Genomic DNA, 14,637 nt, shown 5'->3' with positions numbered 1-14,637 from the left:
AAAACTGCTTTCAGCCTGTTTCTGGAAGATCCCAATATTTATTTTTTTTATTTATTTTTAGTAGACAGAGAAAACTACGTATTCTGACTGGGTCAGTAGTACACCCGGCTAACACAAGGAGACAGGCTGACCCCACTCCTAATCTTCTTTCTTGTTTGCAAACATCTGTTTACATGCTGTCTATTTTTATCCCATACTGGATGGGTCGCTATGCTAATTTGATGAAGCCATATGTTTTTCCTCTGACTCCATTTCAGTGTGTGGGGTGCCAGATTGAGTCAATTTACCCACCTATTTCAGAGAGATAAATTGTTGGCTGTGGTGCGAGGAACTTTTTTTTTTCCTCTTTCAATGGAATATGTATTTGCTGTAACTCCTAACTGCAAAATCAAAAGAAACAGAGATGGTTTAGTACCTGTAATGCTTGATGTTTCTGTTTCCACCCTCTTCTGCAATGCTAGTGCAAACTGCAAAGCTAAGTGAAGGGACAAAACGTAAATTCTGAGATTTGCCTCTTCAGTGGATTTGCTCTTTTTAGGATGTCAGGTAACTTACTCCGGGCATCTCAGTGTGCAACCCGTGTAGTGATCTTCTTTGTACGGGTTTCAGATTGTCATAGCCTGAATGCTTTAACAACCATCGTCATACAATTCAGAACTGTCTTGTAACCTGAACTTGAAATCTGGTTGCAGTTCTGGAAGGTTGCATTCAAAATTTAGGAAAATAAGTTATGCTGTGAAGACTGGAGACTGTAGTACAGCATTACTTGAACAGGAATATATTCATTTTGAGTTAACATCCTGTTGTGGTTTAACCCGGCTGGCAGCTAAACACCACACAGCCGTTCGCTCACCCTCCCCCCTCCCTCTCTGGGATGGGGGAGAGAAACGGGAAAGTGAAGCCTGTGAGTTGAGATAAAGACAGTTTATTAAGACAGGAATATAAGGAATATAATAATAACAATAATAATAATAATAGTGATAATGATAATAGTATTAATAATAATAATGTGTAAGAAACAAGTGATGCACAATGCAGTTGCTCACCACCCGCTGACCGATGCCCAGCCTATCCCCGAGCAGACGGCCCCCCACCCCGGCCAGCCACCCCTATATATTGTTTAGCATGACGTCAGATGGTATGGAATACCCCTTTGGCCAGTTTGGGTCAGCTGTCCTGGGTCTGTCCCCTCCCAGCTCCTGCTGCACCCCCAGCCTGCTCGCTGGCAGGACAGAGCGAGAAGCTGAAAAGTCCTTGGCCTGGTGTAAACACTGCTCTGCAACAATTAAAACATCAGCATGTTATCAGCGCTCTTCTCATCCTAATCCAAAACATAGCACCCTACCAGCTACTATGAGCTACTTAACTCTGTCCTAACTGGAACCAGGACACATCCCTGCTGTAGTGCAGGACTGAAGTGACTACAAGGGGTTATACCTCTGTCTGAAAGACAGCATATTCACTTGTGTTTTCCCCCTTGCAAAATGCTGTAGTGCTGGTGTTTTAATATTTATTGAGAGTGAAGAATGGCCTCGTGTGAGCACCATCCCATTTTTTTTCCTCATTTCCTGCTATGGTCATGGACTTCCCTACTATACGCGTCGAGGCACTATTATCTTGCATTGCATGGAACATTACACAGCGATTTCAGCTGCAAGGAGCCTGTACCCTGGCTGTGGGGTGGACCAACAGTTGTCTGCTTTTCTGGTACCTCTAATGCAAAGGCGATAAGCCTTTTCCATGCTATGTGCCAAAACCACTTGTCTGCGTCACACACGTACTGCTCTTCCTTCTGAATGTACTAGAGAATGTAACTTCTGTTGGCTACAAAAGGAAAAAGAGATGTTGTGTATGGATGTGTGCACACGCACTGCTTGATCTGTCCCCTTGTAAATATTTTCTTTGCTAAACAGACAAGCAAAACCAAAAGTATATTGGTATAATAAGTAAATAAATAAAAATAAATTTAAAAAGGGGGCTCGAAGCACGATTTCGCTCGGATGCCAGGCAGCCGGGAGCCTGAGGCACGCTGTGCTGGTTAGCTTGGCTGGAGCCTCCGGAGCGCGGGCGCTGCTGTCCGGGAGCAGGCAGCGGTGCCTCTGCACGCCCTGCGTGCGCTCAGGGGAGCTCTGCTCGCTGCAGTACAAAGGCCAGATTTCCGGCGTCGTGCTGGTGCTTAGGATATCTGCCTATTGATTTGCAAGCATTTGCATGCACAAGGATTCCTGCAGGCTCCAAGGAGTTATCTCGACTTTGAAAGAGAATGATAGAAGAGTGCTTAAATACAGCAGCGGAGCAGCAGTGCCCCAGGTAATTAGTGGTGTGCTGTTCCTTTTAGTCGAAATTACCGTTGCTTATTGGGAAAGCGAATGTTTATCTTGGAGTTTTTTATTGTGAGGAAAAATCTGTTAAAATCAGCGTGATCTTTGAAAAGTAGTGTCTGGACTGTTAAAGAATATTGGGCATGGTTTGAAACTATAGAATGTGAAAACTTGAAAGAGGATATGCCTTCACCATGGCAGCTCAAATGAGTTACCAGTATTTAATGATCCGTATAACGTTATAGTACAGTTCTACTCTTTTTTTTTTTTCCCCCTCCTGGCTTGTAAGCCTTTGGATATTCATTAAAGAAAATATATGTAGAGAAAAAAGAAAAAGATATACAGAGGGAGAAAAGAAGATAAGCACTTGTATGGACCTATAGGTGTGTGTATTCTTATCTATATTGTATCTATATTTATATTTTTATGAAAAAATATCAAAGCAAAATACTTTTTTTTTTTCCTGGCAAGTTATTGAGGTGCTAAACAGAGAGAATATACGTAAGATTCACGTGACAATTATGAACTAGTTGATGCTACACAGCTATACAACATTTTCTTTCAGAGAATACAGAGCACTAAGCGCTTAAAAAACAAAACAAAACAACCCCTCAGGGGTTCTGTTCCTCTCTACGTTGCTTCAGTAATGACCTGACTCTTAGGGCTAAGCAAGGAAACGTCCCCCCACCCCACCCCAACCGATTCGGGATGTCAAAGTGCCTGGTAAATGCCAACACTTCACAGTCACCTCTTAGAAGTTTCATGCTCTAAGTTTATATCTTTGGAGAGGAAATTAAGAACAAGAAAAATACGTAACTCAAAAACAGCAAGTTGTACAGATAATGGCCAATTGAGTGAGATGAAGCTGCGTTCTCAGGGGGTCTGGAGAGGTTAATTATAAAATTACAGTTGTATTGAGCTCAGTCAAGTATCAGCTGCACCATATCATTTATCTTCATTTCTTATCTGTATGTGTCTAATCCTTGCTTTTTGCTTATAATTTTATTTTAAATATTAATCTCTTCTATATATATTTTATTTAGTTTTATAACTCTCAGTAGCAGAGTAATTTCCTTACAAGGTGCAGTCGATGAGATAAAATGTGCAAGTGATTTCCTTTCTCTCTGTGGCCATCTCACGTGGATAGAGCTGCGAATGCATGCTGGATGTCGAAGGAGGTGTGAACAGAGGCTTTGTTTCTCTGGGTGCAGTACTTGCGGTGATGCAAGACCTAGCTTGAGGTTTGTCTGTCTCCTTCTCCAGGGTTTGATGCCTACTTCACCTCCCGCACCCTGGAGAACAACCGAAGGAACGTGTGGTTTGCTGAGTACTGGGAGGAGAACTTCAACTGCAAGTTAACGATCAGCGGGTCAAAGAAGGAGGACACCGACCGTAAATGCACAGGTAATTTCAGTCATTTCACCCTCCTTGTGCTGCGGTGCGTGGGCTGCGCTGGTACGGCCAGTGCAAGGAAGTTCAGCTGCAGACACACTGAAAAAATAGATTGAATGTTTGTAGGTTGTGGAGAAAATAGAACGGCAGCGTCAGCCATGCAGGGTAAGAGTAGGTGGAGAGAGACAAAATTTCATTCTTCCTTCCTCCTTCTTCTGGCTTCCTATCTAGCAGGAAAAAATATTTTCCGTGGGACCCAGAAGGACTTTTGTTTGAGTGCAGGGTGGTTTGAGGGGGTGTTGGTTTATTTTAGATGGAGAATATTTCCACAGCTTGTGCCTTGTCGTGTGTCTGCAGATCTCAAAGTGGCCACCAACTATGTCAAAGCACCTTCTGCTCATGGGTCAGAGGAATGGTGTGCCTTTGGTTCCAACTTCTGGGGGGGAAATGCACCTGTAGGAATGTATTATTAGCACAGGATGAAATACTTTCATTTTAAGTAGCATAAAATTGTTGATCAGATTTTTGTTCTCAATGTTACTGGAAAAAATGGGGATTAAATAGTTTTTTCAGCCTCAGGTCAGTAACAGAGATGATAACAGAGATGGTGCACTGTCTGCATTTGTGACTCAAGTTCGCCCCTTTTTGTAGCATCTTGTTTGACCTCAGTTATTTTTTGTTGGCTGCCAGATTTACTTTTTTTTTTGCCTTTTAAGGTTTTACACGCCATTTGAAATATATTTTCCAGGGTTTTCTGTTTCTGATCCCATGCAGGTTTAGGAATTTATTTCTGTGGTTGCAAAGCTGTCCGGGTACCAGCAGGAGTGATTTCATAACGTGCTTCAGTTCTGATCAGGACAATGTGTTACACTGATGGGGGATGCTGAGTTTGGATAACTGTTTTCAGCTATACCCTGGAAGAATTCTAGGAAGTGTTCCCTGCTATCTGCAGATGCTGCAGAGTCAACCAGTTATCTGGAGAAAACAGGGATGCACTCAGCAGCGCCCCAGTTGTGTTAAATGGCACCAGTCCCAGCCCCCTGAGGAATGCCACTCGTCACTGGTCTCCACTTGACCACAACTCCGAGCACCACCATCCAGCCAATTCCTCACCCCCTGGGTGGCCCATCCCTCAAATCCATGTCTCCCCAGTTTAGGGACAAGGATACCGTGCAGGACAGCGTCAGCTGCTTTGCACAACTCCACGTAAATGATGTTGGTTGCTCTTCCCTTATCCACCCACGCTGTATTGAATAATTGCGTTGAATTTTGATCAAAGAAAACTAGTTCAACGGAGGATACGTTTTACTTTGATTGAAAACTTTCCATATTTCGTATCATCTGCTTCTGGTTTCAATTCATGGATGGGAGTAGGAGTGTTGCACATAGAAGCAGTGCGGTTACCACTGGGAATACATTGCCTTTAAATTTAGCATGTGGAATCTCCCTTTGAAGGCTGGAATTTGACTAAAAATCACTAAAAGATCTTCAGGATGATCTCTCAAAGTTTATATTGCCCTTATTGTTTCTGCTATTATTTTTCTTACAAAAGAAGGTGAGTGACAGCTTGTGCTTTCTGATGTGAACATAAAATGGTGTTCTGCCTTCCCTCGGCTTAGATTTAGCAGAAACATTTATTTTCAATGGGTAACTTAGCCTATTGTGCTGAAATACCACATTATTGCTGGATATTGTGCTAGTGACATGCTCTGACCTGACATCTTCCTTCCCTCTTCTACAAACCGAAGTAAATCATGCATCAGAAAAAGCATTAGCTTTGAATTATATTGCTAGTAGGAGAATCTTAATGTCCCACTGATGTGATAATATTATGAATGATCATCATTATTTTAAAATTTGATTGGTAATTTGTAATGCAGCGAGGTACTAGGCTACAGGCCATCGCTTTCTGACAGCACTTGTGCTGCTGAGCACTGGTGGGAGGCGCGGGAGGCTCTGCTCCTCATCCAAGCCCTCGCGTATGGCAGGGAGCAGCTGATGGGGACGCACTTGGATGATGAAGAAAAGCCTCTCCAAGAGCATGTCCTGTGGGCAGCTTACCTTTTAACGTTGCAACTTTCTGAAGTATTTCTACAACCAGGACTTTTAAGTTAATGTTATTTGTATTTATTTAAGCATGAAAAAATTGCTCTGTTTGTAATGGATAGACGTAGGATGAGAACATGAAAACATATTTAGCACGCTGTACCTTATTTCTAGACAAGATTAAATACAACATATTATTGTAGCTAACACTGTTTCTAGAAAGTGACTGACTTTGACGTGGTTCAGGGCATGATCCAGAGCTGCTAAGTCGTGCTGATGCCAAGGACGCCTGTATTGCCGTGTGGGTTAATTTCTGTTGGGATGCAGGCCAGTTCAAAGCAGCGTGGATGTGTACAACAAACAGCCAAGCCGATCGCTTTTCCCCAAGGAAGAGGGGGATCGATGCTGTGTGAGACAAATCGTGCAGCTTTAGCCAGGTGCTGCCGTCTGTGGTTGCCCAGGCCCTGGAGTAGCTGCCTCTGCCCTTGAGGGGCTCTGTGATTTGCTTTGAAGGACACTTCATCAAACTGTACGGGAAGTCTAATGCAATCACTTGAAACAGCACAGTAGTGCCAGGTACTGTTTTTAGACAGTTTGCTGTTTTACTTCTTGCTGCTCCAATAATACTTAGGGACGTGAAAACGGGTTTTTGTGTATGTGTTGTCATGACCCAGCTTGTATGTAAGTTGCAAAGTGGTTATCGAAATCAAATATGCAGTGCAGAACATTTCGTGCCACGGCCCCGTGCCCCTCTGCAGCCGCGCTGTGCCTGCAGGGGGCCAGGCAGCGAGCAGGGCGCTCCCTTCTGCAGTACCAGCATCTGCACGGGTGGGTACGGAGAATTTCCTGCTCCAGAGGAAGCACCTGTGCCCACGTATACGCAAAAGAAATGCAAATGCTTGGAATACCCAGAGGCATCAGCTAGAGACCCTGCATTTTTAATGAACCGCCTCCTTGGCGTATAATGCTAACAGAAAAGGAAATTGCAACACTTGACTGTTTTCACTTATTAAACATAGCTTTTAATTCAGATGGCTTTACACTCAAGGAGACTTAATGAAGTGATATAGGGGTGATGTCACCTTGGATGTCATCTATCAGGATGCAGATTGCTCAGAGAGCTTTTCTAATTATCTGGAAGTGTAATCAGTCTGAAGGCACAGCCCAGATGATGGCTCAAACAATGACTTACTCTAAAGAAAATGCTGGGAGAAAGCTCCCTGCGAGCCGAAGTGACAGAAATTTAGCAAAGGGGTTTGTAAAAGAGAGACTGTAGTTCTTTCGAATTTGGGTTGGAACAGGAAAACGTGCCTCAGAGGGACCCGGCTCTACTTGCCCGTGCAGCACAGGCACTGCAGGCGTTTGGACAGGAGCTGTCCCAGGACCGCTGTGGGCTCTCCGTGCATCCTGCGCCGAGCATCCTGCACCTCAGGTGTGAGAGCCTTGGGTGAGCAAATCCATGCGCTGTGCCACACGGGGCGCGGACACCTACGTCCACCCATCCCAGGACGTCTCTGGGGCGGGGGGGAACACCCAGATAGCTTTGGCAAACCATTCAGGTAGCTGTGATTCTGTTTGAACTGGTATCAGTAGCTGGGATTTGTTAATTATTATTATTATTTATTTTGTTGTTGTTGTTGAGGTTAAGGAAGCTTATGGCAATATCCTGTCTCTTTTTTCACCACCAGTCAAGATGGCTTGTACTATGAAGCCATATGTTTGGGAAAGAAAAATAAGGAGAAACAAAGGATATGGCAAATGGCTAAGGATATCAGAACATTATTTATAATTTGATTACAGTAAGTGATCTAGGGCATTAATAGATCGGCAATGTGCAATTTACTGTGGAAAGAAAAATAGTTTTCAAAATGCCATCAAAATTCCCCATCTCAGGAAAAAATAAATTCTCTGAAATGTTTCAAGCAACTTAATGGCATATGGCCAATATCTAAAACATTTTTTAAACAAACGCCAGGAGCCGTGGTGTGCGTGATTCACTTTTTATGAGGTCAGCTTTGTGATATTCCTTAGGATGAACATCTCTTGGACTTCGGGATGGCAAAAGACCTGCATGGTTTGGCGTGCCGTATAAATTGTGTCAGGGAGAGGGGCAAAATTGAGACTGATTTCCACTGGTGCTGTGGAGGGTTGAGAGAGCAGAAGGTGCTTCTCAAGGTTTGGAATGGAAGCGTTATAGAAATGAGTACTTGCTGTCTCTGGGACGCAAGGGTGAAAGCGGAGCCCCGTCAGAAAGCTGCCTGGTGCTTGGAGGGGGCAGCAGGGCTCTTCTCAGCACCACCTTCCCATCAGCGATACGGCTGCTGGAGAGAAATGGCTATCCCTGTGCCTGGGTCCTACATCAAATACCAGCAGCTCCTCAGGCAGGTTTGGGAGGGTCCAAACTAACTGCAACGCATTTTTCTTCTGTCCAAGAATCTCTGGTTTAAAAAACCTTCTGCCTCTTGAGTGTGGGCTTGACATAAGCCTGCCTTGAAATGCACCTCCAAGGGTGCACGGGGCTGAGCAGTTCAGTAAGTTCAGCTATCAGTCAACTTCCTGTGCATCAAGATTTTGTTTTTTTTTCCTGTAGCTGTGCTTCATAAAGGTGGGAGGAACCTTATCTCTCTTTGTAAAGCCATGATGGACAAAATGACATACTTGTAAGTGCTGTGGTTGAGTGACCAAGACTAGAGGTCCAGGCTCTGTTGCTCTTCCTCCTGCTATTTTCTTTTTATAGAACAATTTAAAACTATATAAATGTATTTTTTTTTCCAAATACTGGCCAGTGATAGTAGATTCTTTTCTGCCTGTGCAGGTCCTTTTATGAATGCTCATCGTTTATAAGAAATCCTGCCTAGGCAGTAGTCCTGGACTGTACTCTAGTTCTAAGCAGCAGTTCGTCAAGGCACTGACATGCTTTAAGTATTTCTGAAAGGCTGGTGGCTGTGAGTCCTCTATTCAGATCACAAAACAATTGCTCAGAGGCCAAATTCTCCCCTCAGGTACCTTTCCCAGTTGCCATAGGACACAGCAGGATTTACACGGCTGTGTCTCAGAGTGGATTTTGTCCCAGGATTTTGTGGTGTGTGATTGATGATGTAGGCAAGAGCAAGAAAGCTTTTGGTTAGCACTTGTTAGAGGCATGACTCTGCATTTTCTCCTCCCAGCTCCAAGGTATGAAATGTGTGTTAATGCACCCGTGTGCGAGGTATATCATATTTCAGTGCAGAAACTGTAAAGAGTAAAATTTATTTTCTTTTGCTTGTCCTGCTAGCTATGAATAAGGTTAAAGGGCAGACCAGGATGGAAAATTTATCTTCTCAATTACATCCTGTGTTCTGATGCTGGTAAATAAGTGCTCTAGGTAGTTATTTTTCTGCTTTGCTAGTATGGCCTGCTCTTCCTTTCTCAGGATGCCTGCATAATATTTCCTTGCTACTGAGTGCCTGATTTGTATTTTTGCAACGTTTCCATTGACAACTTCTGCTGTCTTTTCTTATTTTCTTTCTAATGCTGATTGTCTTTCATGTTATACATGATATTTGTTTTAGGGTCCCTCTTAAACTGCAGTGTTTGAGGGGAGGAGGGGGAGAAATCCAAAACATCTCATAAATGAAACTATGTTCTCCAGTAAACTGCTTCTTATCAAGTCCAGCTCATCTTTGGGTCACTGCTTTGAGTTCTCCGGGCCAATACTGTAGCTCGGAGATAGTGAGACGTACGTGAGGTTGCATGGTCAGGGAAAGTTTGACTTCAATTTGAAACCATGGGTTTCAGTTCTTTGTTCTCGTAACAGGCTGCATAGCATCTTATTTTGTAAATACTTCAACAGTCTTCGGTGTGTCTAAACTTATCAACACTAACACCCATGAGAAAGAAAAATCTTATTTTTTTAATCTTATTTACACACGCCATGCACTAGTGTGTAAGTTGACTGGCTGTTTGCAACTATTTCTAAACAAAATGTTTTTCCATATGGTATTAGATTGTCTAAGTATGCATTAAAGCTTAATTACCTATAAACTTTGAATTCAAAAAGTTAATCTCATTTAGCATCATAGTACCTCAAAATATGTATAGCTGAAATTCCTAAAAGAATCCTTCAGCGCTTGATTCAACCAACGTTAAACCAACCTTGAAGAGTTTATTCTTGGGTAAACCAGTTTCATTGTTTTCTAAACTCTATTAGATTTCTGAAATATATTTCTTAGAAATGCTTATATTTCTGCGGTTTCAAGATGATTTGACAGCAAAGCCCTGTGATTCAATGACTCTACCCTTGCTGTTTACATATATTCGTTTATTTGCAAACTGTATTTTTACCCAGGTGCTTAAATATAAAGATAACTCCAATTTCAGCCTTCTAATATTTAAGCAGTGCTTTTTCTATACATTTACTTGATCCCTGATTTCACTGGCAATTATTGCTGCATGGAGATTTCTTCATTTGCACGTTAGCAAGTTAAAGCTGTGAAGTGTTTGTAATTTACATCACTGTTGGCTAGCCCCGTGCTGATTTTTTATGACTGTAGTACTTCAGCACTGAGTATAAATGACACCTACTGCAGATGTTTTAATAAGAACGCTGAATGCACAGAAACATCTTGAGTAAGAAAGGTCAGTTTTCTAATCTAAAATCTATTCTCTTAGATACACATACACACCTGAGAACAGAACGGTTACAGTGGGCTGAATCAGTGTAATTGAGAAAAAGTCATGATCTGACAGATGGAAGTGGATGTAGCTTCACAAAACTCATCGCATGAAGTCTGTCTGCAGGCTGCTGCAGACTAGGGCTTGGCAGAGGAGCAGGCCTCCTAGCCTGGCCTCTGGGGCCCCAGCGACCCCAGCAGTAGCCCCCACTGCTGCTGAGGTTTTGCCTGCTTTCAGGCCCCAGCCAGTTCCAAGATTTTTATGATATTGGGGGGTAAGCATTGTTTCAAACACATAAAATTAAAGATTTCACTAGTCCCTACGTCATGAATCAGTATTATGCACCTTATAACGTGATGATGTTATTTCTGCTGTTGGGATAGCCATGTTTCAGGTGGTGCTGCTGCGCTGTGCTCTTTTTGGGTTTTGCTTATGAGTGAAGTCCAGTTACAGCACAGGACGTTTCTGTTGTTGTTATCCTAGTAAGGAATGCATTGTAAGGCACTGAGGGAGCCTGGTTTCCTAGTTCTGATTAGTGAGTATTAGCTGTGTAGGCATAGTTAAAGCTGGCTACATTTGCTTTTGGTGGGTTTTGGTGACATAGAGTCATTGAGTACAGTTGTATCTCTCTTTATATATCTCATTTGTTGGCAATGTCTGACAGCAGGTCAAGCGTGTACCAACTCAACAGAACCTCCACGCGTTCCAGTTATAAAAGTCATCCCTGCTTGTTATCGGCACAGAGTAACTGGTCTGATTTCCACGTGCTACCTCTCCCTGGCAGAGCTGCACGAGGCAGCAGAGCTGTGCGGACCTGCAACGTTACAGAGGAGGAGCTGGAGACGTGGCAATAAGGCACAAACGGGGTGCACCAGCACAAGGGAGGTTGCTCTCTTGTCCGGGGCTGTGCTGCTGCCCAGATCCTCCCTTCTGCCAGCTCACCATCGCCTGCAGGAGATGTTTAGGCTGACGTTTTCTCCTATCACAGCAAGACGTTGTTCAGTTACAAGTAGAAACTTGAAAGTTCATCTGCTTTCCCCAACAAACTCCATGAGGATTGAATTGATGGTGTTGAGATAAAGGCTTTTGTCTATAATGAGATCTTCTGAATTAGGATGGGCTGGATAGATGGCTGTAACTACATAGCAGGATTATTGGATCTTGTATTTCTTTGTAAAAAGACAATACATGGGTTATATTGCAAAGAGTCCTGATTGTCATACTCCTCATGTTTAAATTACAATATTTACTCTAGCATATTGTTAGCTTTTCTCCAGCTCTAGTATTCAGCTACTTTCAAATAAAGATCTTATTTGGAGAAGCCTCAAGATTTTACAGCTCCTGTGTGTACAACAGCGCCTGTGCCGCGTGCGAGTATCAGAGGAGTAATAGCTCTGGTCCTGTTCTGGAGAGCCCTGGCTGTACGTACTTGTCTGTTAAGACGGATCTGCTTGCTGTGTGCTGTTGTGCCTGTTTCTGGAGAGGCACAAGCGCAGCAGCAGCAGCTGCACAGGCTGAGCGCTCTGCACCGAAGCTTCAGCGCCATTAGGGAACAGCACGTACGGGCACGTACAGCTACGGCCTGGGCCTCCAGGTGCTGCAGCACGGCCGTCCCTTCGCTCGCAGGCCTCAGGTTCCCAAGGCTGCTAAATGTGCTGTCGTGTGAAGAGCGCGCGTTTTTCTGCCAGCACTGAGCCAGCTGCTGAATTCTGAGCTTACAAGTAATGGCTGCTCGCTAAGCACCGCGAGCTTTCTGCAACCTTTAACTTCCATCTCTTGTTAATGATGACTATCACCAGGTTCTCAGCAGTATTATTATGTAAGTTCCTTTGAGAAGGTGTTTAATCCTCCAGAAACCGAGCCGATGCCTGCATTCATCTGATATAAGCACTGAAGAATTGGGATTTTGATGTCTGTTCTTTGTGTGAATTATATGTCATAAAAAATTGTCCTTGCAATGCTATTTACGCTTCACATCGAATCCCCTATATTATGTGAGTATCAGTGATGAGTCCAGAAAATTCAAGTGAAGGAGAAATGCTGAGGATAACGTGAAAAACCAAGCTCTCATCTCACTTCCTGCACGAGGAAGTGTTAAGCCTTGCATTTGTGGTGATGCAAAAAGTACGACCAGGAGTTCTTAAAACTGCATTTCATTTCTGTCATCTCAAGGAGATCGTGTGAGAGGACTTCTTCATCGCTGTATTCTTGCTGCTCTGTTGTTCCCCTCACCCCCTTTGTTGCAGTATTTTTCTCTTGTGAAGATTTGCCTGAAGCAGGAGACCTAGCTGCTCAGTCTCTTAGGAATCACGATGATGAGCACTTGAGACTCTAGTGGGAAGTGAGGTTAAATTATTTGTCATCACCTTCAAACAGATCTTTTGGAAGCAAAAAATGCTCATGTCAATAAATTGCTTTTGTGTTTCTTCCTTCTCCTGACATCCCAAGGTACTTCATTTCAAATCCGTGGTACAAAAGTGCATTCTCTTGAAATCACTTTGTGTGCATGTGTCTCAGGTGTCAGCTACTTCATTGCTGAAGAAAATAATGTTATTGTGTGGGTCCTGAAGATCACAAAGTTAGCGTGTTGGGTTTTTTTTAAGCATCCTTTAAGGAACAGGGGCACATAAGAAAGAACAGAAGACTTGCACATTACAGTGCAAATGGACTTTGTTTCCTCTCTGTGCTGTTTGACGTCTTCTGATCACGAGTCGTCGCCCTGTTTCTTGCTGCACCCAACACCTGCGTTCATCGGTGCTGAAGCTGCTGGTATGGCTGCTTTTGTCTGCAAGAAGCTAATGGCTAATGTGGATTTCTTTCTCTTCCAGGAATAATTAATAATTGAATTTGTTTACAGTCATATACACAGCAGCTATTCCTAAAGCACGTGGTGTAACTTTTTGCTTGGCTTCTGCAGATAAATCCAAGACAGCAAATTACTTGCCAAAATAATGCTGAAGTTGGAAAATTAAATGTTAAAATTGTGCCCATCCTGTTTGAGAGCGGACCTTGGGCCTGATTTGCTGCTCGCCGCCTTACTGTGATGTTAGTTTGGTGTGAACTAGAGGAAACACTAGAAAGCCCATTAATTTGGATTTTTTTTAGTAATAAAGCCTGAAGGCTATTTGACATGTAAAACATGGCTATTGATTTGAAGGTGTTTTTGTTTTGTTTTTTGATTTTTGCTAGATCAAATTTAGGCCAAACTAATTGCAGTGAAGACCTTTTCTTTAAAACGTAACTCAATCTGTGCTTGTAAGAACGATAGTAAACTCTTTTTCATATAAGTTCCCTAATTGTATAAAGAAATTCATGCTTGCCTTTCTGGGTGGGTAGTTGTGTTTGACTCCCTAACTGGACTGTGCACAAATCCTGGATGTTTAATACTCAGTGAAATGGCTATTTTCAGTAGAGACGATTCTTGTTACTGGAAATTCAATTAAGAGTTTCAAATCTAGTTCATTTCTTTGATTTTTGGTGCTTTGAAATTGTTAACGTAGCTTTTTTTTTTTTTTTAAAGTGGATTTTGCTCAGGTTTCTTGTACAGTTACCTTCACAGCTAAAGGTTTTCTTTCTGCTGTGTATTCAGCTGTGCTTCTGGAACTTAATATGCCTAATCAGTATTGTTTGTGTGCAGAATTTAAATCCTAGATTCTCTTCCCTTGGCATGCATTTCTGTTGCATTGCTAATTCGGTTATGTAGCTGAGCTGAAACCACTTAAAAGCATTTTGCTTGTCAGGGCCTGGAAATGAAATAAGGTCTGTAATCAATGAGAGGGGAGTCAAATAATGAAAAGGACACTATGTGAATCTTCACAGTCTGGAAGCTCTCACCCTGCTGAATTATTTGCAGTATTTCAATGTTTCCAGCATTGTAGTTGAAATTTAAAATTAAAGGGCTTTGGTAGAGGGAACGTCAACCCAAATTGCTAGGTTGATAGTACGAGACTTCAGTGCTGCAGTATGGTAATTAGGGAGCGAACCTATGAATGTGAAAAGGTGTAGATAATTAAATGTGTTCATATAGGGGATTATATTTTTGCTCACTTTCAGCCACATCGCTCTTGTGGACAGGCTTAGGTATTTCCTGTGCTTGTAGTATCTCTGTAAGAAGGTGGTGATCTCTGTTTGTTAATAATTCTGGCCCACCACCACTACACTCAAAGAAGGAAAAAAGGATTGTTGGGACTGATGGGTTTTTGGCGATGGAGGTCAGTTCCTTTTT

At 42.8% G+C, this 14,637-nt stretch overlaps 1 protein-coding gene across 17 annotated transcripts in view; it reads left to right on the top strand.

Moving 5' to 3' along the window:
- The window catches only part of GRM7 (glutamate metabotropic receptor 7), a 271,411-nt gene that overhangs the window by 166,485 nt on the left and 90,289 nt on the right, over positions 1 to 14,637 (top strand). For all 17 annotated transcript variants that reach the window (XR_013955340.1, XR_013955341.1, XR_013955342.1 and 14 more), the window contains exon 5: positions 3,585 to 3,725. Coding sequence is in view for 14 of the 17 variants with exons in the window: in XM_080605575.1 (XP_080461701.1) it covers positions 3,585 to 3,725 (141 nt within the window). In the remaining 3 variants the exon portion in view is untranslated. The remainder of the gene's footprint in view (positions 1 to 3,584; positions 3,726 to 14,637) is intronic.

The sequence above is a fragment of the Anser brachyrhynchus genome, assembly GCF_964034855.1.
Source record: "Anser brachyrhynchus genome assembly, chromosome: 10".
NCBI lineage: Eukaryota > Metazoa > Chordata > Aves > Anseriformes > Anatidae > Anser > Anser brachyrhynchus.
Note: the sequence above shows the minus strand (reverse complement) of the source record. Positions and strands in the feature narration are given on the sequence as shown.